The sequence below is a fragment of the Rhodamnia argentea genome, chromosome 9 (genome assembly GCF_020921035.1).
Source record: "Rhodamnia argentea isolate NSW1041297 chromosome 9, ASM2092103v1, whole genome shotgun sequence".
Classification (NCBI taxonomy): domain Eukaryota; kingdom Viridiplantae; phylum Streptophyta; class Magnoliopsida; order Myrtales; family Myrtaceae; genus Rhodamnia; species Rhodamnia argentea.
Window position 1 is genome coordinate 3689878 of NC_063158.1, and position 25619 is coordinate 3715496.

The 25619-nt window shown below is 42.9% G+C and overlaps 2 protein-coding genes and 1 long non-coding RNA gene across 3 annotated transcripts; 1 reads left to right on the forward strand and 2 right to left on the reverse strand.

Moving 5' to 3' along the window:
- Positions 1–572: 572 nt before the first annotated feature.
- LOC115736946 (primary amine oxidase) lies at positions 573–4637 on the forward strand. The gene is made up of 4 exons (XM_030668858.2): positions 573–2024; positions 2235–2348; positions 3496–4043; positions 4187–4637. Exons 1-4 carry the CDS (start codon positions 687–689, stop codon positions 4395–4397), a joined length of 2211 nt encoding a protein of 736 aa, XP_030524718.1. The 5' UTR covers positions 573–686; the 3' UTR covers positions 4398–4637.
- Positions 4638–5327: 690 nt separating this feature from the next.
- Positions 5328–17541, reverse strand: LOC125316729. Its single transcript, XR_007199814.1, has 3 exons — positions 17531–17541; positions 16109–16113; positions 5328–5528 (listed from the first exon to the last, which is right to left on the reverse strand). It is a non-coding gene; the product is annotated as an uncharacterized LOC125316729 (long non-coding RNA).
- Positions 17542–21820: 4279 nt separating this feature from the next.
- LOC115730208 (flavonoid 3'-monooxygenase CYP75B137-like) lies at positions 21821–24407 on the reverse strand. Its single transcript, XM_030660801.2, has 2 exons — positions 23257–24407; positions 21821–22528 (listed from the first exon to the last, which is right to left on the reverse strand). Exons 1-2 carry the CDS (start codon positions 24253–24255, stop codon positions 21896–21898), a joined length of 1632 nt encoding a protein of 543 aa, XP_030516661.1. The 5' UTR covers positions 24256–24407; the 3' UTR covers positions 21821–21895.
- Positions 24408–25619: the final 1212 nt, after the last annotated feature.

Here is a 25619-nt window from a genome sequence, read left to right on the forward strand (position 1 = left end):
AAAAAAACAATGGAAAAGTAGAGTAGGGGGTGGGGAGTGGGGGTGAGGGTGGGGAATGCGTCAATTAGCTGATAATTTGGAACGGGGATCTTCTATTACAGTTTTTATCCTTATTACCTGTATGGTCTGGTATTTATCATAACTTGGACATTTTTTCTCGTGTGTGTATGTATATATCTCGGATTTGTGTACCGTATATTGTACTGTTTACTCAACAAAATAAGACATGTTGACCACACGTTTTGCTCACAAAATCCGCTGCAAAATACAATTTGACCATGACATTAAAAAGAATAGGCACACAACGGGAAAATTATCAAAAAAAAGTTTTAAATTTATTATAATTATATCAATTTAGTCATAAATCTTTTGTCGAGGCTAATTAAGTCTTAAAATTTTTGCGATTATGTAAATTCAATCCATCCAATCAACTTCCGCAAGTCGTCTTAGACATTCGTTTCCTATACTTTTTCCTAATTTTTCTCTTTAGAATTTTCCCCCGTATTCAAGAGCCAACCAAGGAGGGACAGAGCATGGAGCCTTACAAGTTACCGTGAGCACGGCAGTGGACAACCTCAGCAAAGTCTATTTATCTGCACCTTCTCTTGGAAAGACGAAATAGTTCAGTCCTCCTCCCAACACTTGCCCTCCGAAAAAGAAAAAAAGAGAGAGAGAGAGAGGGGGGGATGGAGGCGAGGCAGTCCCTCCGGCTGATGTTACTATTCTTCAGCATAGCCCTGATCTTTCTCTTCACCTGGGTCAACCTCCCGTCCACGCTGCCCGACACGGCGGAGCTCCTCGACTGTGACGCCACCTCCCCCTGGTGCACCTCCTCCAAGAACCGCTTCCAGCCCAAGCAAAGGCAACCCCCCACCAACCTCAAGAACCCTGTGCCCCGCCCCCACCCCCGCTCCCACGTCTCCGACACCCCGCAACACCCCCTCGACCCCCTCACCCTCCAGGAGCTCAGCCGCGTCCGCACCCTCCTCCTCTCCCACCCGCTCTTCGCCAACCGTGCCCCCTACGCCCTCCACTCTGTCGTCCTCGAGGAGCCCGACAAGCCCTCCGTCCTCGCCTGGCGGAAGGGCGACCCCATCCCCCGGCAGGCCTCCGTCGTCGCGAGCGTCGCCGGCGAGTCCCACCTGCTGACCGTCGACCTCGACAAGGGCGGCGTGACAGCGCAGGGGGCCGGACCCCTTTCCGGCTACCCGACGATGACCATAGAGGACATGACATCGGCCACATGGGCCCCGCTCGCGGACCCTGAGTTCAACCGCACGGTGTTGGCACGTGGGGTCGACCTGGCCGACCTCGCGTGCCTGCCAATCTCGAGCGGCTGGTTCGGCAGGGCCGAGGAGGGCCGGAGGCTGATCAAAGTCCAGTGCTACTCCTCGAAGGACACGGCCAATTTCTACATGCGACCAATCGAGGGGCTGACCGTTTTGCTCGACATGGACACGAAGCGCGTGGTTGAGATCACAGACAAAGGAAGCGACATACCAATCCCCACCGCCGCCAACACCGATTATCGATTCTCGCAATTCGATCAAAACCGGCGGGCTTATCGCCTGATCAACCCGATTTCCATCGAGCAGCCCCAAGGCCCGAGTTTCACCGTCGAGGACGGGCATGTCGTCAAGTGGGCGAACTGGGAATTCCACGTGAAGCCCGACCCGAGAGCCGGCGTGATCATCTCGCGGGCCAGGGTGCGTGACCCGGAGAGCGGCCAATTGAGGGACGTCATGTACAAGGGGTTCACGTCGGAGCTGTTCGTCCCTTACATGGACCCGACCGACGCGTGGTACTTCAAGACGTACATGGACGCGGGCGAGTACGGGTTCGGGCTCCAGGCCATGCCGCTCGACCCGCTCAACGACTGCCCGAGGAACGCATACTTCATGGACGGCGTGTTCGCGGCGGGCGACGGGACGCCGTACGTGAGGTCCGACATGGTGTGCATATACGAGAGCTACGCGGGCGACGTCGGGTGGAGGCACGCCGAGAGCCCGATCACGGGTATGGAGGTATGGGTTCCGGGTCAATCACCCGTTATTGGAAAAAAAAAGTATAATAAAGTTGTTCAATTTGATTTTATTTTTGTAAATTCGGCCACGGAGATATTTTGTTCTTTGTTTTTTTCGGTCGATAGATATTTTGTTCTTGACGTATGCTGGATTTTGATTTTGATTTTTCTTTTTTTTTTTTTGGTTGCTGTTTTTGGGGTTTATGTGCAGATAAGGGAAGTGCGGCCAAAAGTGACATTAGTGGTTAGAATGGCAGCGTCAGTGGCGAACTATGATTACATCGTGGATTGGGAATTCCAAACGGATGGGCTAATCAGAGTCAAGGTCTGTGATTCTTCCTTATTGCATCCGTGCTGCTTTGGGCCCACTTTGAATATTCCAATTTCCACGACCTTTCACCCTTTCCAAATTTTTTAGTTTATTTATTTATTTATTTTTTTGTGAACCACTTGTTTTTGAGCTGTGTTAGAAAGTTAGAATAGGCTTTATATAGAGTGCCTAAAGTAAATGAAGTAACAGGATTTTACAGGGTGCAACCTTGCTTAGTAGGTCCAAGATGATGGTCCTAGCCGATGATCTATTCGACGAGTAGGCTAATCAGGCTTATCAATCTATCAAATTCATGGTCATGTCTAATAAGAACTCATCGTGGAAAGGGATTAATACTATGAAAAGTCCCAAATTAGTACACATGTGAAAAATTTACCATAAATTACTTTTTTTATTATAAAAAATCATAAATTGGTATACTTATGATAAATTTATCCCGAACTAATACAGTTGTGACAAATTTATTTTATCATCCACTAATTTTCGTTAAATTTTACCGTCAAATTGTTAGGTTAGATGACATGTGACAGTTGTCGGGATACGCGTTACCCTCTGTTTGCTACGGGTATATATCAATTTGAGATTTTTCGTGATATTAACTCAATTTAACGGAATCTAATAGAGGGTAAATTTGTCATGTGCGTACCAGTTTGAAATTTTTTATGGTAAAAAAAATTAATTTAGAGTAAATTTATAACATTTATATAAGTTTAGGATTTTTTATGATTAAAAAAATAATTTGAGGTAAATTTATTATAAGTATATCAATTTAGGATTTTTGATGATTAAAAATATAATTTGAAATAAATTTATCATAAAAATATTAATTTTAGGTTTTTTTATGTGATATTAAGCCCGCGGAAAATAAGATTCCTCCGTTGAAACTATCAACAGAGACATGCCTGGCTATTCCAATGAACATACATTTCAACCTAAGCTGATGTCTTGAAAATGATTTGAAAGGACATGTGAAAATGATTGTTTGATTCCTGCAAGCGAAGTCGCACTGTGATTTTTCTCGATATGCATAGCTTCAAAAATTGCGTCTCATCACCAAATATTGACAATTAAACCTTCAACACTGACGCTTACCCTCCTAGTGAGATGTGAAATCCTTACAGAATGACGTAAAAAATTGCAGGTTGGTCTCAGCGGTATTCTGATGGTGAAAGGCAGCTCCTATTCCAACATCGACGACATCCCGGGGCAGGAAGACCTCTACGGCACGCTCCTCTCGGAAAACGTCATCGGCGTCATCCACGACCACTACGTCACATTCCATCTCGACATGGATGTTGACGGCGCCGACAATTCCTTCGTGAATGTGAACATCCAGAAGCAGGAGACTTCCCCCGAGGAGTCGCCCCGGAGGAGCTACCTGAAAGCGGTCCGCAACGTGGCCAAGACCGAGAAGGACGCCCAAGTGAAGCTCAAGCTCTACGATCCATCCGAGTTCCACGTGGTCAACCCGAACAAGAAGACGCGGGTTGGGAACCCCATAGGGTACAAGATTGTCCCCGCGGGGACCGCGGCCAGCCTGCTGGCTCACGACGACCCACCTCAGAAGCGAGCCGCGTTCACGAACAACCAAATATGGGTCACCCCCTATAATCGGACCGAGCAATGGGCAGGCGGGCTGTTCTCTTACCAGAGCCAGGGCGAGGACACTCTCGCTGTGTGGTCGAACAGGTGCAATCTAGCATTTTCTGTACACACATTTGAGTGAAATTCAAATTTCAGCTAGTTGACCCGCTGGCACCCAGATGAGCCCAGGCCAAATGGCCTTAGATTCGGAGACTTGTGCATTCACCGGAAATGTTGTTCAATTGCAGGGATCGGCCGATCGAGAACAAGGACATTGTGGTATGGTACACGTTGGGCTTCCATCACATTCCGTGTCAGGAGGACTTCCCGATCATGCCCACGGTGTCGTCCAGTTTCGACCTGAAACCGGTCAACTTCTTCGAGAGCAACCCCATTCTCCGGATCCCACCCAACGCGGAGAAGGACCTGCCGGTGTGCAAGGCTGCCGCTTCGGCTTGACTTGTGAGCTGAATTATTTTGTATTGCTGAAAAAAGCTAGTCATTGCTCGCTGGAGGACCATGTTCTGCGGTACTCGCCGTACATATCTAAGGCCCTAATAATCCACACTTCTATGTAAACTTGTTTGCTGAAGCTAGAGAAATGCGTGCCGCGGAAGTTCGTCTTTGGAACCTCCTCGCTTCGATCAAGCAGTCATAGTTTGGTTCCTTAATACTGGATAAATTGATAGAATGGTTGTATGCACCGGTAGTCGACCGAATCTATATCCTTCGGAAGGTTTTTTGCTCTTAGATCACGACTTCATCTTCTGGTCGAACTGAACTAAAGAGTGTCCTAACCAAAGCAGCATGAAACCATGCACAGTAACGTTGGCTGCGTTTGGGAACCACATTTGCAAGGCCCTTTGGACCTCTAAAAGGGCTTAGGAAAAAGTAAGTGTGTTTGGTAAGTATTGTTGGAAATTCATTTGGAGAATGCTAGCATTTTCAAGTACCCTTAAAGGGCTTTAGCCCAAGGCAGCCTCTGACTAGCTTTGGCATTCTGGCTTTCTCGGCATGTTGGGCCCCAGGTTTAATGAAATTTTCCAATTTCCCATCTCATCCTCGCTCAATCATCATAATTCCCAACTTACCCTCCCGCCCAACGCTCGCTTTCGCCTCTCTTCCTCGCGCCTCGCCCCCAGCAATCGTGCTTGCCTCTCTTCCTCAGGCCCAGCGCTCGATGGTTTGCGAGCAGCCTCCTCCTCCTCCTCCTCCTCCTCCTCCTCCTCGTCCAGTTTCCCTCTTCGCTCGCCGCGGATAATTTCACCGGCCGGTCCAACGCCGCCTTCGAGGATGAAATCAATGCGATCACGGCCGAGATCCAAGGAGGACAGCTTCGCCGATGTGATCGATCGCGCTCTCGAGAAGGAGTTCACCGAGAACGACCAGAACGAAGGTTTGTGCTAGATCTAAGCTCTTGGACTCGCTTCGGTATGGTCCTTGCGTTTTTTGTTTGAGGATGTAGTTGGGCTAGGGTTTCGGATTCGTGCCGGGACTAGGACATTTGTGTGTAGTCAATGCTAGCGAGTCCTGTGAAGGAATCAATTGCTCTTTTTGTTGAGCAATAAGGTTGGAGTTGAGAGTCGATTTCTCTTGCTGCATTTTAGTTGATCTCCTAATGGGTGCTGATTTTCAAACTTTTTGGTTTAACACGCTCAGCTTATCCGTACTGTGTGGTCTAGTTTGCAATCAGCAAAACTATGTTGGATTAGCTTTCACCTCCAGATTCTTTTTTTGTATTGCAGTAGGACGAAGGATGAAAATTTGGAAGTGATTAAGGAACTTGCTTTTGCAATTCTTTGGTACTTTTCCTTTCTGAAATAGAAGAAAATGGTTCTGCAAGGGGTAGTCGTTAGATTAATAATGCATGTGGGCATCTTACCATCCCGTCTTGCTTCTTGCAGCTACAGATCCTGGAAGCTTCGATAACAGTGTTGCAGGGCAGCAGGTTAGCATCATTTGTATGTAATGTTGTCGTTGAGTCTGATCTATATATGGTGGATTTTGTTGGCCATCGATGCTTCTACTTGATTGCTTAGTCAGTCTCTCTGATTTGTCTCCTCTTTCGCTTTATTTCTATTTTTTCACTTATTATCAATGTGAGGGGACTTTTATTGTGTCTGCATTGAATCAGCTAGTGCTGTGTAATTCTTTGGGTCCGGATAAGGCATATGTGTGTGTGTGAGAGAGAGACACTGGTATGAGGAAATGAATATTGGATGCTTCTGATGAAGCAATTGCTGAAGATGTGCTTTGCACTGTCATTGCACCAAAAAGCATTATAACGTATTGTCAGCGTGATTGGGATGGGAAGATTTTCTGTCCGAGCGTTTATTGGGAAGTACTCTGAGTTTAATAGTAAAAAAAATGAAATACGTGGTGCTATATCTTAATTCTGACTATGCACCGAGGAGAAAGGCTATTCCGAAGCCAGTTTGTTCTCTTTTGCTATTTCGAAAGGCTAATTTATATGTTGATGGTGTACCGTTGTACCTCCGTCTTCTGATTTCATTGGCAGAAAATGGTGTTGCATACGGTGATACTCGTAAAGCTTATTCATATTGAGGTAAAGTTTATGTTGGTACTATTCATGAAGGAGACGACAATGAGACATACGTATTCTGAATTAGTAACACTTCTTAAATCTTCTTAGTTTTGAGATGCTTGAAGTTCACTTTCCAGCAATTATTAATAAAGAATGCTTTATCTTTTACCCTCCTGCTGTTTTTTTTTACTTGGCTTTATACATCCTTGGAAAAGCCATGATGATATCGTTTTCATTTCATCCTATTGCAGGTGCATATCACACGATGTGAATAGGCAAAGAGTTATAGGGGGATCTCTACAGTGCTCCAGTTTGGTGCAGGCTTCAATAGTGTGAGGCTGATATTGGGGGGAGGAAGCCAAAATGGGTGAACTTGATGGGTGCAGACAGGTTTTTTTTTTTTTGGTTGGATGGTGCAGAGAGGTTGAACGTTTTCATAGATGCTAGAGATGGTCGCGGAATGGAGGCAAGGTTGACAAACATGACTGGCATTGCTGGGTCATGACCAAGAACTGTTGGTGCTTGTACCCTTGTGTCATGGAATGGTCACCGGAATATTTATGTTAGATTGAGTATGTATAGAAACTTTGGTCGCATGTTGTTTGCTTTTGTTGATCAATTTTTAGTTTGTGATCAAGTTGGTGACCCAATCAGTGATTACTGGTGTTCAATTGTGATTTTATGTATACTACTCGCGAAGCTTCCGGTAGAATTACTTGTGCAATCTTTATTCGTGCTTCTCCCAATCGACTCAACTCGAATTTCCGGTTATTATATACTTATTATAAGAGCTTAGTGTATCATCACTTAATTAAAATTTCCATATGGGTTGTCGAGAAGTGTCCAATCGTAACCCTTCCTTGTGTCGTTTAGAAATTGAGCGAGCCTTTGGCATCTTAAAAAGAATTGGAAGATTCTAACTAATTTGCTAATAGTTTGACCAAAAAAATAAAAACTAATTTGTTAATATATCTTTTGCATTACTCTCAAAATGAAAATATAAAAGTTACCGTTGTTTTTTATTTCAATTTTAAACAAGCAAAATTAAAAAAAAAATTAAATGGATTACTTTTCACAAATATGTTTACCAAACAGCATTTCTCCAAAGTTGCTTTCCAAAGCAATTTTTAATTACAGTTTACCAAACAGTCTTTACATTTCAGCAAATCCTTTTAGGCCAAAGGCCTTTGCCTTTTTCCAAAGGCTTTCCCCAAAAGTTAAACCAAACGCACTCGTTGTCTAGCTGAGAAGAACATGCTTGGCATGAGGGCTGGCCGGCCGGCCAGCCAATTGAACAACCGTAATGCTAAGGCATACAGATTGCAGCCCATAATATATGTATTCCAGAATCCGAGCGATGAGGGCCAAAGGTCGACTTCAATCATATAATAACTCACCGTAATTTCGATAGATCAGTTCAGCGAAATCGTCAATATCACGCGTTGCGCTAGCCTTTCGAGTCCGACGAGAGAGAGGATGCCCACATTTTAACCTCTTCCGAAAAAAATGAAGAATTGTTCACTTTTGAACGACCACTGCCCTAATTTTATTTTTGCAAGCATCATTCACATATTTCTAAGCAAAACCTAGCCTTGAAAAGACTAAATTGCCCCTATTTGCAAACTCATTTTAGCATCTTACTGCTTTTTGTCGTTAAGTGAGTAGAGGAGCTTTTGGTCGTAGCGATTAATTATGTGGCCAAACGATTAATTATGCGGCGCGTTTGTGAATTACATCTCGAAGAAATTGCAAGTGTTTGGAAGCCAATCTTTTTGTTTTTTTGGCAGAACATTTACAAATCGATTTGCGAGATTGAGAACTTGTTTCGCAAGAGATTGTGAGAGTTAGAGTTTGCGGATGTAGTTGCGAAGTAGGATAACACTAAAAGTATTTGAGTGACTCGATTGTGATCGTAATATCTATTGTATCACTTTATCCGTAGTGTAATCTCGTAATGTACTCCTCATGAAGTAGGTCACACCAATCGAATCACGTAAATTCGGTGTTTTCTTGTTATGTTAAATTATGCGATTTCTTCGGGAAAATTGTCCAAAAAGTTATAAATCTATTGCACTTTTTCCAATTTAGTTATAAACCTTTAAATATTATTTTAAGTTCTAAACATTTTCATGTTTTGCCAATTGAGTCTATCGGTCAAATTTTGATCGAACATCACCGACGTAGACGTTGACCGTCCTATATGGCATAGCCAGTACTTACGTGGATAATTTTGAATAAAATTTTAGTATTTCTTCAATTTTTTATTTAATTTTCTTTCCATTTTTTTTTTTTCGAAGTGGCCGGGGAGGGTCATCGGTCCCTTGCCGGTTGCGGGTGAGGTTCAAGGCCCTTGCCTAGACCATCGCGGCCAATTTAGATATTTGTATCCTGTCGAGGTGAGGATCCATGGCATATATGTGTGGAATCGCAATACAATTTGGCTGAGGCCTGCCTCGCCAACCACATACGAGGCATCCTTGCTAAGATCCGGGCGAGGTTGGCCTTGTCTCGGCTACGAGGGCCAACTACCATCGTTAGCCACTTCCAGGGGAAAAAAAAATACAAAGAAAAGAAGAGAAAACAAAACAAAGGAAAAAGAGAATAAAAATAAAAAATTCCTAAAAATATTTAAACATCGGTAAGAATTGTCCAAATCAGTGTCGATCATGACACGTAGGACGATTGGCATCCTTTTGGCCCAAATTGGCGGAATGAACTCAATTGGCAAAATATGAAAAGGTGTAAGAATCAATTGGCAAAATTAAAAAGTTTAAGATTGAATTGACAAAAGTACAATAAGTGTAAACCTTTTGGATGATTTTCCTAGTTGTGGTTTGTCACGCCCCAATCCTCGGGACCGCAACAACCCTACCAAATTGCCTCAAATCATAAAGGTACGATGTTCCGGGCACGTCATCAATCCATTATTTTCATCTGATTAATTAGCGCATGCGGAACGTACAACTCCCAAATAATTATAAATCTATAGGGATAGAGAAGCGGGATGTCCAACAAACAGTCACATCAATCAACGTCGGCAATAATCAGTTTCATTTATTTACTGTTAATTTAGGAAAGTACGTATATACAAGCCCTACCTCGGGGTCACTTCCTACAACCCTCAAAATACCAGATTAGGTTAGGGTTAACATTACTCCGACTACTCAAAAGGGAAATCAATGTCCACATCCTCCACAGAGCAAGCTCTTTATAGCTAAGAGTCCGAAAATAGTTAATAACAACATATGATATATAAAATCTCCGTGAGTCAACGTATAAGTCCGAGTATGACATTGACTTGCTCAAGGAAGCCTAAACATGCGGGATAATATCGATAACGGATCTATAGCATGCGACTCTCGCCACGCTCTAACTACTACATGACCAAGTACAATATCACAATGAATCATCAATCACATGCAAACTTACCCCGTCTTGGGCCACATGACAAACAGTTTATATCATAACAGTCAACAACATATAAACCAAGGCACCCAACGAGAACACTTATCACGGTCTCATACACAATGTATCACACGTGTTTTGGTTAGTAGAGGCCATTAAGCCTAGTGCACACGATTGGTGTGGCTTAACGGTATGATTGGCAGTGTCTACCGGCGTGACCAGGTTTCGTCTTACTTTCGGCGACGGCATTCGATAGTCCGTAAGATCCGTACGCCCGACACGACACGAAACTACCAGGAATCCTTGTAGAGGCTTCGGTCCTTCACAAGTTGCAACCGGTGTCTAATAAGTCATGTTATTTCGTACGAGCGGCATGGCACGAACTTATTAGCAAACCTAATGATTGACACAGTATAATCTCATTATATGACCATACAAGCACACTAGACAATCAAGCTCATTCTTATCTTTGCCTTTAGTCCAATGCATCTACAAACAATCGTGCCAAAAAACTTGGCTCTAGGCCATTTTCATGCTCAAATTTCGGTGCACACACAATCACATATACACATATATTATCCACTAGACTTTGTATATACATACATGATGATCAATCGTCAAATACACATCAATCATGTACTCAACAGTCATTAGGAAATCACCCAATAATAACACAGTAATTATCTAATAATAATAATTTAATAATTAATTAACAATTAATTATTTAATCAAGCCATATTTAATTAATTCGACTCGATTAATTAATCCAGATTACTGTTAATATTACCAAAATATTTAGCGAGCTCGATTTTAGATAAATAATTCGATCGCAGGTTATTAAATTATCCAGCCCAACTAAATATTCTAATTAACAAATAATGATAATAAAACTAATCCTTAAACGCAGTTAAGGCCCTGTTCAGAATTTAGGGTTAACTCATAACTCCCTGCGCTCGGTGTCGGATCGGATACGGGCGAGAGTCCTCGGTTCGATTTGCGAACTTGGATTCAAGTCCGCGGCAACCAACAACAACCCTGGAAGTTACGTACGTCGTGTTCGAGTTGATCTTGGCGACGGGTTGGCTATTCTATAGCCAAATAGTAGCTAAAGGCTCGGGTTGGCACCGTTCACGACCCCATGGAACTTCGGATGACTACGGTTTGTCATCCGGGGCTGAGCAAGAGTTAATGGTGGCTGTGGGTGATTGGGTAGACGTCGGGAACTCGGAACAGGAGCGTAGCAGTAGCCGGAAGGGTCGAACGGGCATCGGGCTCGGGACAGCGGCTCCGCGGGTCCTGTTCACGGCATGGGGGTGTCGGGTCGGCGGTCCACCAACTCAAACAGTGGTCGGGGTGATCTCGCGGGAGTTGAGAGGCATGGGATAGAGAAGGAGAGGCCGCGGAACGCTCGAGCTCGCGGCGCTAACGTGCGGCGATGGCCGAACTAGAGGTGGAGGGTCGCAGTGGCCTCGGGCTCGAGTTGAGCAGCCATGGGATGGGGCCGGCCGGGCGCGATGACGGCAAGGTGGTGACGGGGCAAGACGGCCGAATGGCGGGGGTGCCGGTGATAGTCGGGTGGAGATGGGTTCGACGTTGGGGGCTTGCGGGTGGCTGTCGCAGCGAGAGCCGGCGGCTTGGGACGGACGAGCGGGACGGCGATGGGGCGGCGACGAGATGGCTGGAGGAGCGACGAGCAAGTGGAGGGGGCGGTCGCAGTGGCTCGGGCTCGGGTTGGGCGGCCACGGGACAGAGGCGGAGGATGTCGGGACTGTGGATCTTGGATCGTCGAAGGAAGCGGTGACCGGTGGCGGTGCTGTGGTGTCGAGTGAGTTGCAGAGAAGAAGAAAAGAAAAAGAAGATGGTGATAAACGACGAAGACGAAGGAGCAGGAGTGAAGAAGAAGACGTTGGGGGGGGTGTTGGAGACTTTTTTTCAAATTACGTGGGAAAAAATTTTTATTTATCAAATAAGGGGAAAAAAAACTTAATTACCGTTTATGGGTCCGCTTGGCGGTTTTGGTGCCGAGCGGACCCGCTCAGCACCCACAGTGCCAAGCAAGACAGCACGCAAAAAGAGAGCAGAATCCCGCTCTCTCTCTGCACGTTCTCTGCACGCTTTAGTGCAGAGAGAGAGGGAGAGAGAGCAGAATTCCGCTTTCTTCTCTCTCTTCGCAAAGCGTGTAGAGCTTTAGTGCAGAGAGAGTGAGAGAGCAGAATTCTGCTCTCTCTCTCTCCACATGTTGGGTCTTGCTCGGCACTCACAGTGCCGAGCAAGATAAAAGCATGCGAGAGAGAAGGTGTCTCCGCGCTCTCTCGCATGCTGGCCCCTACGTCGCCGGCGCCTTTAATCGGGGCCGGTAGAGCACGTGAAAGGTGCTACAAGCACCTTTCCACGAGTGCTTCTGAGCCTTCGGCTCCGCTTTAAGCAAAGCCGAAGGCTCTCCGTTGATAAGCTCATCCATAGAAGCTCTTTTCTCTGCATTTCGCTCCTCCAAGAAAGCTTCTTTCTCCGCATTTTGCTCCTCCAAGGAAGCTCATTGCTCCTTTGCATTTCTACGTTTTGCCTCTCAGAAGCTCATTTCTCCTCTGCATTTCGCCTCTTCTCAGAAGCTCATCTCTCCTCTGCATTTCGCCTCTCCACGTAAGCTCAACTTTCCTCTGCATTTCACCTCTCCACAAAAGCTCATCCCTCCTTTGTTGAAGTCTCCTCCACAGAATTTCTGATTTTAAGTGATCTGGATATTAAGTGAACAGAGTGTGGAGTCCGTTGGGAGCCCTCCCCTCGCTTTGATTAACTTTGGCGAGATTTGTTCTTAATATCCCGACCAAGTTTTAATCGGACTCTCTAAGACCTCATTTCTTGTTTTCTTCTATATAGCTCACGAAGATTTTCTCATATCCCCCTGTCCTCATGTGCCTTTATTGATATTAGGGTTTTATTTTATTGCAAATATTTTTGTCATGTTTAAATTAAATTGGGACTTTTTTATTTTTGCAGAAGGCGAGAGAAAAGCAAAGCCGACCTTCTTACTAGTTTGAGGTAAACCTTGTTATAGTTATTTTTTGCGGTTTCGTAAGTATTGTTTTATTTATTTAATTATTATTTGTAGACCGAATAGTTGTAATGTTTACGAGTTGCGGTAAATAAAAAGAATGACCATAATCTCATAAAAGAAATTTTCGGGACTCATTTTTGCAACTACGTCCATATTTATTTTGACGATTTTCAAAATATAAAAAAGAAAATTAGGAGTGTAAAATGATTTTTTGCGAAAATAAAAAAAGTTGATCGAGATGGCCTGAGAAGCGGGGGCGGGGTTTGACCCGGTCCGAAAAATATTTTTTTAATAAATTCAAAATTCGAATAATAGAAAATTAGAAAATATAAAATGGATTAAAAATAAAGAAAAATCATAAAGACTTTCAAAAAAATGAAGGAAAAATATTAAGAAATTTGAGAAAATGGGAAAATAGCCACAATGAAGTGGCCATAGATTATTTTGGCCGGTGACTTAAAAAAATGACGATTTTGCCTTTTTGAAAAATTATATCCCAAAAAAATTGTAAGAAATTATCAAAATTAGGAAATGGCCACAATCAATCGGCCATTGACGATTGACGGTATTTTGGCCGATAACATTTGAAAAATGACGATTTTGTCCTTCCGGCAAATCGTTTCTCAAAAAATTCAAAAAAAAACTCAAAAATTAGGAAATGGCCACAATCAATCGGCCATTGACAATTGATGATATTTTGGCCGATAACATTTGAAAAATGACGATTTTGCCCTTCCGGCAAATTGTCTCCCAAAAAATTCAAAAAAATTCTCAAAAATTAGGAAATGGCTACAATCAACTGGCCATGGACGATTGACGGTATTTTGGCTTATAACATTTGAAAAATGACGATTTTGCCCTTCCGGCAAATCGTCTCTCAAAAAATTCAAAAAAAATCTCAAAAATTAGGAAATGGCCACAATCAACTGGCCATTGACGATTGACTGTATTTTGGGCGATAACATTTGAAAAATGACGATTTTGTCCTTCTGGCAAATTGTCTCCCAAAAAATTCAAAAAAATCTCAAAAATTAGGAAATGACCACAATCAACTGGCCATGGACGATTAACGGTATTTTGGTCGACGAATTTTGAAAAATGACGATTTTGCCCCTTCGGCAAATTGTCTCCCAAAAAATTCAAAAAAAATCTCAAAAATTAGGAAATGGCCACAATCAACTAGCCATGGATGATTGATGGTATTTTGGCCGATAACATTTGAAAAATGACGATTTTTCCCTTCCGGCAAATCGTCTCTCAAAAAATTCAAAAAAAATCTCAAAAATTAGGAAATGGCCACAATCAACTGGCCATTGACGATTAATGATATTTTGGCCGATAACATTTGAAAAATGACGATTTTTCCCTTCCGGCAAATTGTCTCCCAAGAAATTGAAAGAAATCCCAAAATGTCGTTTAAACCCTTAGGCCTATATTAAGACATTTATTTCATTTGATATATTGATAGTGGGTATGTTAATTTGATAACGTAAATGGGACAATATTTAGGAAATTGTAGTTTAGAAATAATTTCTAATTTATTTAAATCTCAGAATGTCGTTTACATCTTTTGCGATTGTGCGTTGGGGAGGCACAATAGTACGAACCGAATATGGAATTGATTACGAAGGCGGACAATCTACCATGTTCGGGATGGCAAACATATCAACATTTGATGAGTTACGTGTGTCGATTGAGAGCGCATTGAATATAAAAGGAAATCAGTATATTCAAACAGTGGTGTATAGATATCCGTATGTAACACGTAATTGTGTTACATATGACATTACTGAGGTGCATGATGATGCCACGATTACGATGATTCAGCAATTTGTACTTCGGGCGGGTGGTACGGGGTTCTTGCTGTTTTATGCAACCGTAGCAGAACACCAAATGAGAGATGATTTCGCGGAGGAAGCTTCGAATGTTGGTGAAGATGATGATGGTCTGCATAATCGGTATGTGCAGGGTGATGGTAATGATGATAATGCTGATAATGCTGATGATGATGATGATGATGATGATAATGCTGATGATGATGATGATGATGATAATGCCGCTGATGATGATGATGATAATGCTGCTGCTGATGATGATGATGATGATGATGATGATGGTGATGAAGAAGATGATCCTTGGATAGACTCCGATGACAATGACGAAGAAGATGTCGGATGTGATAATATGGAGGCTTACTATAATACGCAGTGCAGTAATCCCATTTTGCCATTGGTACATTCACCGCCTTATTCGGAGATCGACTTTGACATGATGCAAGACGACACTAGAGCCAAGCCGGGCCGTATGCTATTTGATCCATCAAAAGAATTTGATGTTGGCATGTTGTTTCCTTCACGGGACGCGGTGCGATTAGCTACAAAAGAGTACTCCCTTAGGAGAAATCAAAATTTTCGCAGTTATTTGACAAAGAAAGACGAATATGTGATAAGGTGTGGCAATGCAAATGGACCGTGTGGTTGGAGGTTCCGCACGATTGCTAAATCAGGTGGCATGTTTTGGAAATAAGTAAATATAATGGGCCACATACATGTAGTTCTCCGCAAATGTCACGGGATCATCAGCACCTTGACCAAAAGTACCTCTGCAGCCAAATAGAAGCAATGGTCGCCGCCCAACCAGATATCAAAATCAAGCCATTGATGGCGGAGATTCAAGATAAGCTGCAATTCGAACCTACTTACCGTAAAACTTGGAAGGCCAAACAAATGACGATCGCGGGACAATTTGGAGATTGTGATGAATCATACGGTAGGCCGAGGACGTGGATGATCGAAATGAAGAGCCGGAATCCGGGTTCACATTTTGTGATCGATGATCATATCAACCTAGATCGGGGCTGCACGGTTTTCAACCGGATGTTTTGGACTTTCAAGCCGACGATTGAAGGCTTCTCAAGTTGTTGTCTTGTGATTTTTGTTGATGGTACATTTTTGTACGGAAAATACGAAGGAACCCTCCTTTGTGCGGCCTCCCTTGATGGAAATAATCATATTTTCCCACTGGCATTTCTTGTAGTCCATTGGGAAAATATTGATAATTGGACTTGGTTTATGAATCTATTGCGGAGATATGTCATTAGGAGAGATGATATTTGTGTAATATCAGACTGACATATCGGTATTCAACGAGTAATGGAGACAGCACGGTGGCTTCCTCTACATGGCCACCATAGATATTGCATTCGGCACATTGCCAGCAACTACAATAAACATTTCAAAAATGCCGAAGGGAAAAAACTTATTCGGACGGCAAGTAAATTCTCGAATTTGTCAATTTTAAGAAAATACGTATGGAAAAATTTGAGTACGAAGTACTAATTAATGTTGTCATGTACAGCTTACGCGAACCAACGGCGGAAGTTCGACCAATTCATGAGCCAAATTAGGGTGTTTGATCCGGCCACATTTGCATGGTGCAATCGGATTCCAAGAGAAAAATGGACAAAGGCTTATAATGAAGGGAGGAGATATGGATCGATGACGACAAATTTAGTCGAATCGGTCAACGGGATGCTGAAGGGTTTCCGTGGTCTACCGATAGCAGCCATGGTCGACAAGATATTCTATCGGTTGGTGCACTATTTTAATACGAGAAGAACAATGTATAGGATGCGAAAAGACAACCGGTGGAAATATACGGAATTTGCCGGTGTCACGCTCCGACAGAACAGTCAAAAAGCAAATAGGCATGTCGTCACGTGTTTCGACTACGATAGAGGCGTTTTCGAAGTGACATTTGGACGTGACGGATCCAGAGGTTCAGGGGGCCATAAACACATAGTGCGCCTACACTTGAGAACGTGCACATGTGGGAAATTTGAAGGACTGAAAATCTCATGTTCACACGTAATGGCAGCATGTCAAGCGTATGGCATTGATTACGAACCATACGTAGATGAATGGTATACTTTAGAGAAAACCCTTCAGTGCTATCAATATATGTTTAATCCGTTGGGGCATCTTCATTACGAGCTTGAACCCGACGAGCTGCCATTAGTGCCGGACCCCAGTCGTATTCGGAAGAAAGGAAGGCCCCGTACATCATGGATCCGGAATGAGATGGATTGGAGAAGCGCGAGCAAGAGCACTTCGCGAAATCATTGCACACACTGTGAAAAATTAGGGCACAATAGGAAAACTTGTGCACACAGATCGGCCGGAGAGTAGATCATACTTGCTCGATCTTTATGTATTTCGTTCCTATGCGTTGTAAGGATGATCGTATTTCTATGTTATAAAATCTCTTTGTCTTCTGAAGTCATCAAATGAATTTATTCATATGGGAAAAAAATTGTATTGCTTTCGCTTGCGCATATCGCATCACGTTAAGTCTATCACCGTATCGATCCTGGGAAATAAACGAATAACGGATGTTGGCGCGTAAAAAGGACACAGGGCGTGATAAGTATCATGAATTTTTGTAATGTTATAATATTATTATTGGATTGATATTTATGAAGTTAATTTTTCCCGGATTTTTACATTATATATTTGATTTTTTTTGTAATGTTATAATATCACAATTGCACGATATTTATTCGGTTTATGTGTTCCATGTTATATATACATATGTGAATTTGTTGTAATGTTATAGTATCACAATTGTGTAGATATGGCACAGAGTACTTACATTCAGCCGGGCCCAGAGGATGATTCACTACTTACTGGGCAAGCCCGATATAGATCTCGAGCTATATGGGACGCTAAGGTAATTGAAGATTTTTCGGTTGATCTGTACTTTATAACAATATCATCAAAATTGCCACTAACTGTTCATGTCACATGTCACAGATACCTCCGACAGAAGCCCTTCGATGTCGGCGAGCGATGTTACACGTAGGTGATCTTGATCCACGGATAGTCCCGTATCTGCAAGCTTCATGATTTTTTGGCGTTTATTTGATGGGATTCGTGCAGCTGGATTGGTACTTAATTACCGCATTAGTCGAGCGGTGGAGGCCCGAGACCCACATCTTCCATATGCCGGAAGGTGAATGCACTATCACGCTGCAGGATATTGCGGTGCTTACAGGCCTTCCTATAGATGGACGTGCAGATATCGGCCCCGATATTGTGAATTGAGCCATTATATGTGACGATCTACTCGGTGCTCACCCAACCCGGTTGCGGGGCACACAGATCGGTTTGAGCTGGTTGAGACAGCGCTTTGAAGAGCTTTCGCCGCACGCCGATGACGTCACCATCGTGCGGTATTCCCGAGCTTTCATTCTCCGTCCGCTAGGAGGATCTATTTTCTCGGACAAATCGGGTGCCCGAGTTAGTTTGCTGTTTCTTCCATTATTGGCGAACCTTAACGTCCCTACACGGTATAGTTGAGGTTCAGCAGCACTTGCATGGTTGTACCGAGAGTTATGTCGTGCAACCGACCCGGAGACGAAGCAAATGGGCGATGCCTTACATATACTGCAGATTTGGGCGTGGGAGCGCTTCGGATGTGTCTCCCATCCCCGACGGTTGAGGTTCCTTTAGGACTTGCACCTTTCGGTAATCGATATGTGATCTATTGCATTTTCGGTTCGTGCGTCATTAATTCCTTCCAGTGCGTATAATATATGAAAATTGAATGTTTTTTGTTTACGCAGTTGGAGTCACGGTCGAAGCACGACGGAGATCCCCACGCATACGTTAGTACATCTGCGCTACCAACTTGATAGATTGGCATCCGAAGATGTAAGTAATGATAGCAACGAATGAGTTTAATATAATGTTAGCTTTTAAATTAATTCTCCATTTAATTTCATATGTTTTATTATGATAATAGATTATTTGGGAGCCCTATGGTGGTGACATTTCGGAGAATGTACCGGTTTCTCGCTTGCGGGGACGGGATATTTGGAGGGCTCGTGTGCCACTCATCTGTTTTTGGATAGTTGAGTGGCATTATCCAGATCGGGTACTTAGCCAGTTTGGTATGCGGCAGCCGATACCTACTCCTCCCCGCGATCACACATCCTTGCATGATATTGACAATAGGCCACCCGGGAAGGATTGGGCAGCTAAGCACGGACGATGGATCGCTATGTGGGACGGACGTACCGAATATATAGTCCATGCTGATCCAACCACGGATGAACTCCACTTTCACTCGGGATATATGGAGTGGTTCCTTGGACATACACGAAAGTGGATTTCTATTACGGGAGCTGCAATGGGTTCAATGGTTCGTGCAAATACTTTCAATTTAATTCATTAACTATATTTTTACTAACATAAGTTATTGTAATTTTATAACATTTGTTACTTGTCATATCATTACCGGGGTGATGGCGTGGAACAAATCTTACGTATATTAAATTCACGTCCATCTCGTTAGACTTTGGGAGATGTGGGGAGGATAGCTAAGGCAATGCTATACGCCCAGCATGAGGAGATGCGTCTCACGATGATGCCACCACCCCAACCAGCAACTACGGCGGCAACCGTTGGCCCTCACGATGACGATCCGCTTGAGCCTGTTCGGTCGACCCGGAGGACTCCTCGATGTCATGTAGTTGGCGATGCTGTCCCTTACACCTTCGAGTATCATACGACGGATTTCGATCCGGGTTTCGCTCCGGGTTTCACTTCAGGATTAGACCGGACGGGTTTGAGTCTTGGATTCACCCATTTTGCCGCCCCATTTCCCGAGGGATCTACTTTTATATTTCCTAATCCGGAGACTCCAGCTCCTTCTCCTACTTCGTATGTACCCGATTTCCCTCCTTTTTATTCAGGCTTCTCTGCAGAAGGATATGTATCGTCCGGGCATGGCATATTTTCACAAGATATGCCTTCATCATCTACACATCCTCCTCGGTCGGATCCTCCTCCTCAGCCTCCTCCTCGTCCGTACAATACTAGAGCCGCCGAGCACCGAAGAGAGCCACGTTGTGGAACAAGAGGTCATGTAGGAAGACGACATCGTTAGTACATGTAATTGCGACAATCCGATTATTATCTATTATGAAAATAACATGTTTTTCATATATCTCAGCACTTACATTTTATCAATATTCTTAATTAATTACACTAATAAAATAAGCTTCAAAAGAAACAATTTATAAATAAAATAATAATTATTAAAAAATTAACAAAAATAATGATTTCCTTTTTAAAAAAACGCCGAACGTAACAAAACACCCCGAATCGTCCATGGCCGGTTGGTTGTGGCAATTTTCCTTTTACAATTTTTTTGGGAGACAATTTGCTGGAAGGGAAAAATCGTCATTTTCTAAAAGTTGTCGGCCAAAATACCCCGAATCGTCCATGGCCAGTTGATTATGATCATTTACTAATTTTTGAGATTTTTTACAATTTTTTTGAAAGACAATTTGCCCGAAGGGCAAAACCCTCATTTTCTAAAAGTCGTCGGCCAAAATAACCTGAATCGTCCATGGCCAATCGATTATGGTCATTTACTAATTTTTGAGATTTTTTATAATTTTTTTGAAAGACAATTTGCCGGAAGGGCAAAACCGTCATTTTCTAAAAGTCGTCGGCCAAAATAACCCGAATCGTCCATGTCCGATCGATTATGGTCATTTACTAATTTTTGAGATTTTTTATAAATTTTTTAAAAGACAATTTGCCGGAAGGGCAAAATCGTCATTTTCAAAAATCGTCGGCCAAAATACCATAAATCGTCTATGGCCAGTTGATTGTGGCAATTTACTAATTTTTAAGATTTTTTACAATTTTTTTGGGAGACAATTTGCCTCAAGGACAAAACCGTCATTTTCTAAAAGTCATCGGCCAAAATACCCCGCATCATCTATGGCCAGTTGATTGTGGCCATTTATTAATTTTTGAGTTTTTTTACAATTTTTTTGCAGAAAATTTTCCAGAATGGTAAAACTGTTATTTTCTAAAAGTCATTGGTCAAAATACCCTAAATCGTGCATGACATGTTCATTATGGCCATTTTTGACATTTTTTACAATTTTTTTTAAAGACAATTTGCCGGAAGGGCAAAATTGTCATTTTCAAAAGTCGTCGGCGAAAATACTCTGAATTGTCCATGGCTAGTTGATTGTTGCCATTTACTAATTTTTGCGAGCTTTTATAATTTTTTTAGAAGATAATTTCCTATAAGGACGAAATCGCCGGGCCGGGATCGGGTCTGGTGGTGGGGAGGGGCGGTAGGGGAAGGGAGGGGTTGGCGGCCCCGCTTGGCGCCGGTGGTGGGGGGGGCCGCCCTGCTCGGCGTTAGGACTGCCGAGCGGGTTCGTTTGGCTGTTAGGCTCGCCGAGCGGACCCCAAATCGGTAATTAATTTTTTTTTCCCCTTATTTGGTAAATAAATTTTTTTTTTATGCAATTTGAAAAAAAACCCGGGCATTGGTTCTGGTCGCTGAACAGAGGGGAGAGAGACAGAGAGTCACGTGGGGAGGGGAAACTTGGGGAAGAGGGTGATGATGTCAGCGATGACATCATCATGGAGGGGACCCGGCTAAAATGACAAAAAAGGAGGGGGTGGGGCCCGCGGTCAATTTAGAACTTAATTTTCTGATTTTACACAAATAAAATCTAAAAACAAAATGGTAATTTGACAAATGGACATCAAATGATCATTTGGGTCGATCGAGTGAAAGCAAAAATGATATTCTCCATTTACAATTCGAACAAGGCTAAATTTGTGTATGAAATGTGTCAACGTTACAAGTTAAAATTTGATGATTCAAACTGGACTTTTTTTGATAGACGTCCCGGAACAACCGATCATCGACTTCTAAGTTCTCAAAAGCAAATTTTACTTTTCATGCTGGAACTTATAATTTTTCTTACGGATGTTAAAATTTCAGGACGTCACATGGTCCAACTAATCCGAAGAACCATTAGACAACAGGATTTCTTTCTCCTACATATAACACTCTGGCAGGGTACTTTTATTTAGTAGAATTGAAATGAAGAGTCCTGAGACTCTAATGAAAGATCTATGTTGACATGTAGAGCTCTGGAGTGGACAACCTCGGCCTGGGGATGGCAATCAGGGGATTCATTTTCTTGACCACAATCCCGAACTTGTCCGACAGTTCCAGCTCGGCCCCGTGCGGTGATTCCCAGACGAAGGAATGCAAAAGGGAGGCCAAGATAAACGTTAGCATCCTCTCTGCCAGCGGAAGCCCCGCGCATATCCTCCGACCGGATCCGAACGGCATGTACCTGAAGTCGTTGCCCGAGAGATCATACTTGTCTGGATCCTCCAAGAACCTCTCGGGTCTAAACTCTGACGGTTTGTCCCAAATCGCAGGGTCCCTATGGATAGAACCCACGTTCAGGAATACGTTGCTGCCCTTCGGTATGGTGTAACCCCCGACGACACAGGAAGCATCAGGCATCCGGGGCACCAGTAAGGGCAGCGCCGGGTGCAAGCGAAGTGCCTCCTTGATGGCAGCATTGAGGTACTTCAATTTGGGCAGGTGGTGCTCTTCGATCATCTTATCCTCCCCTACGACTTCTGCCAACTCGTGGACTACTTTGTTCATCACATTTCGGTTGTGCAGCAACTCCGTCATCACCCACTCGACCATTGTTGAAGTTGTATCGGTTCCACCGACCACGATGTCCTACTCCGCAGAGTCGAGATTTCATTAGAAATAGTAGATTGTTGTAATGTTTTATAGAGCTGAATATTTAACAAAGCAATGTAATAGAGAAGAATCGACGTTCTAGTCAAAATATGGAGCTTTTCATGATGGAGAGGGCAAGGTAGGATACGACCTAAGTTAGACAATAGGATGCGAAACAAGAGATACGGAAAGAGAATTTAATCTTGACAATGACACGACCAACTTCATACGAAAAGTTGGCCCACAATAATTGAAGTACCTTTTCATAATTCAGCTTTGCCACATTTCTTTCCCTTGAAAATCATGGTACTCCAGCCTCTAGGGCTGACATAGATCTGAAAAAAGATATCCATATTCTAGTAATAGTCGCTCGACATTAACTCATGAATCATGATTATGGTGGCCAAAATATGAAATTAAATCTGCGAAGAGTAGAATTGCCGAAGTGGATTAACCTATATGTTTTGATACAACTAGCTACCTCAAGACTATGGAACGAAGGGTTATTCCAAACCTCTACTGAGATATTGATTGTGATTCTCATATATCGAATAATAGAATATGATACGATGAGATAAAATGTAATAGAAACAAAGACCTGGGGAACAAATGGAAATTCCATCGAGTTAAACGGAAGAATTATAAATTTATAAAATAAATTGATAGGAATACTGCATCAGGTCCAAAATTATTCATAACTAGTCACCTAAGCGTAATAGGCTTACCGTAAGAATGGCTTTGAGCGCTCCGTTCTTGTCAATTGGTGACTGGTTATCTTCAAGATCCATCTCTATGTCCAGGAAAATGTGCAAGAAATCCGTTTTTTGTTCATCCCTTCCAGATTCTCCTTCCTTCTGCTCGAACAGTTCATTTGTTCCTCCTCCGACGGCACAATCGATGAGAGACTGAAGAAAATCATCGAGCCACTCATGCACCCTTTTCATCTCCCTTTCCACTCCTTGCAGGTCAAGCCAAGCGAATGCCGGGAAAAAGTCCGAAACATTCGGACTACCTAAGAGCACCGATTGTTTAGCAATCATCTTTCGAAACTCGGCGCCCACGGCGTCGCGCTTCTCTCCCTTGAGCGTCCCTCCCCACAGCATTGACATCACCGTGTTAATCAAGATCAGAAAGGCCATTTCTCCAACATCTACCGGCACCCCAGATTTTCCATACAGATCGCTCAGAGCTTTCCGGACCTCCTGCCTTCTTAATCTGTAAGAGGCATCGAGGCTCGCGTTGCTCATTACCTTCCGTACGAACAGTTTGCGGAGATTCCTCCAGTGAGGTCCCTGGCTCGAGAAGGCAATGTCCATTGCGCCGTATGTCGCGATGGTAGTGGCGATGTTCGGGTCCCGATTGGCAAACATCATGTCCTGGTCCCGCACAATTTCTTTGGCCAGCGACGGGGAGCTAACCACGACATACAACTTGCTTCCAAGCTGGAGTTTGTAGATGTGGCCGTAGGTCTCGGCCAATTCGGCAAACTTCCGGTGGAGGTTGGCCCCAAGGAATGGGAGGTACCCAAGGAACGGCACTCCTTGGGGCCCCGGTGGCAATGGAGCCTTCGCAATCCTTCGCCTCTTTAACAAAGAGAAAAAACCAAGAGCTGCAATTGCTATGACAAGCAGTGTCGTAGTAGCTCTTGGAATTGCATCACTCGCTTCTTTAGCAAGCCACAACCCCAGCGACAGCAAGGGACGTTCGGAGTCTCCGACCGGCATTTCAGCTTGTGAGAACGGTTTGAGGAGTCGTCGAGCAAGAATGAGGATGTTTCTAGCCACGCCGTATAAAGAAGTTCTTCCAATGGACGGTTTTCATAGGAAAGTTGTTCAAGTTACTCTCACTGACCCACGAACTGTACATTGATCAAACGAAAATGACACCGACGGTACAGTATTTGACTTGCTGCGAGAACAGCCACAGAACAGAAAGGATAAGCTTTAAAGGTGGCATAACCGCATAAAACAGGGAATAATGACATAAATAATCTTTGTATTTTGATCAAATATACAATGTAATCCCTGGACTTTTAATTTAATCAATATGATCCATAAACTTTAGCACAACATGCAATGTGGTCTCTAAACTTTTAACTTGACTAATATGGTATTTGAACTTTTAGAATATGTTCAACTTAATCCCTTAATCCCTGAATTATAAGAAGATGTTCAATATAGTGCTTTCATTAATTCAAGTTCAAGGACAACTTTAAACATTTTATTATAGTTCGGGGATTATATTGAAAAAATCGAAAGTTCAGAGATTACATTGCATATTGGGCTAAAGTTCATGGACCATATTGGTCAAGTTAAAAGTTCAGGGATCACATTGCATATTGAGCCAAAATTTAGGCACCATTTATAAAATGAATGCATGACCGTAAGGATTATTTTACAAGATAGACGGCGGAATGTCAGCCACCGGTTTTGAAGTTGGGAACATGATAGAAGCTTTGCCGGTTTCATAATTTTTTTTTTCCATTTCAACGAAAAGGTGGGGTTTTCATTATTTTAAAAATGAATAATATGGGATTTATTTTTCTATTTTATTTAGAAAAATAAATCAAAGTCATAATATTCGAAAAAATCATGAATTATCCAATCGCAACTTTCGAAATAGGGATATTATTCTCTAGCCAAAGAAAAGATATGGTGGATGTTATTCCTAACTAAAAGAAATCTACGAACTCAAAAAATAGAATGTGGATATTTAGCATACTTTAAACTTTCAATTATTTTAAAATTTTGTAATCGATTGACATATAGCTGTGGAGAAAGGTTCATTAGTCTTTACTTCCTTGATCGCGAGAAAGCAAGAGGTATTAGTTGACACCTAATTTTAGTTGGTACCCGTCAACATATATATTTTAAACATATAGTGCTTAATTTTTTTTTTCCATAAATGGAGTTCGTGTTGAGAGCAACTTCACTAATGTAAATAATGTTAGTGATGAAGACGAGACGAACAATTCATTTGAAGACATTAGTGATGAAAGAGTCATGGCACCATGCAATCCTAAGTTACTGGTTATGAAAGCAACTTCATTAATTTGATTTGAGCAGAAAGAATGAGACGTCATGATGCA

Excerpts from the sequence above, each read along its gene's own strand:
- LOC115736946 (XM_030668858.2), top strand. The coding sequence starts at position 687 with ATGGAGGCGAGGCAGTCCCTCCGGCTGATGTTACTATTCTTCAGCATA. Across the intron at positions 2,349-3,495 it reads ATGGGCTAATCAGAGTCAAG|GTTGGTCTCAGCGGTATTCT; the intron begins GTCTGTGATTCT and ends AAAAAATTGCAG. Across the intron at positions 4,044-4,186 it reads CTCGCTGTGTGGTCGAACAG|GGATCGGCCGATCGAGAACA; the intron begins GTGCAATCTAGC and ends GTTCAATTGCAG.
- LOC115730208 (XM_030660801.2), bottom strand. The coding sequence starts at position 24,255 with ATGCCGGTCGGAGACTCCGAACGTCCCTTGCTGTCGCTGGGGTTGTGG. Across the intron at positions 22,529-23,256 it reads CGCTCAAAGCCATTCTTACG|GACATCGTGGTCGGTGGAAC; the intron begins GTAAGCCTATTA and ends TCTGCGGAGTAG.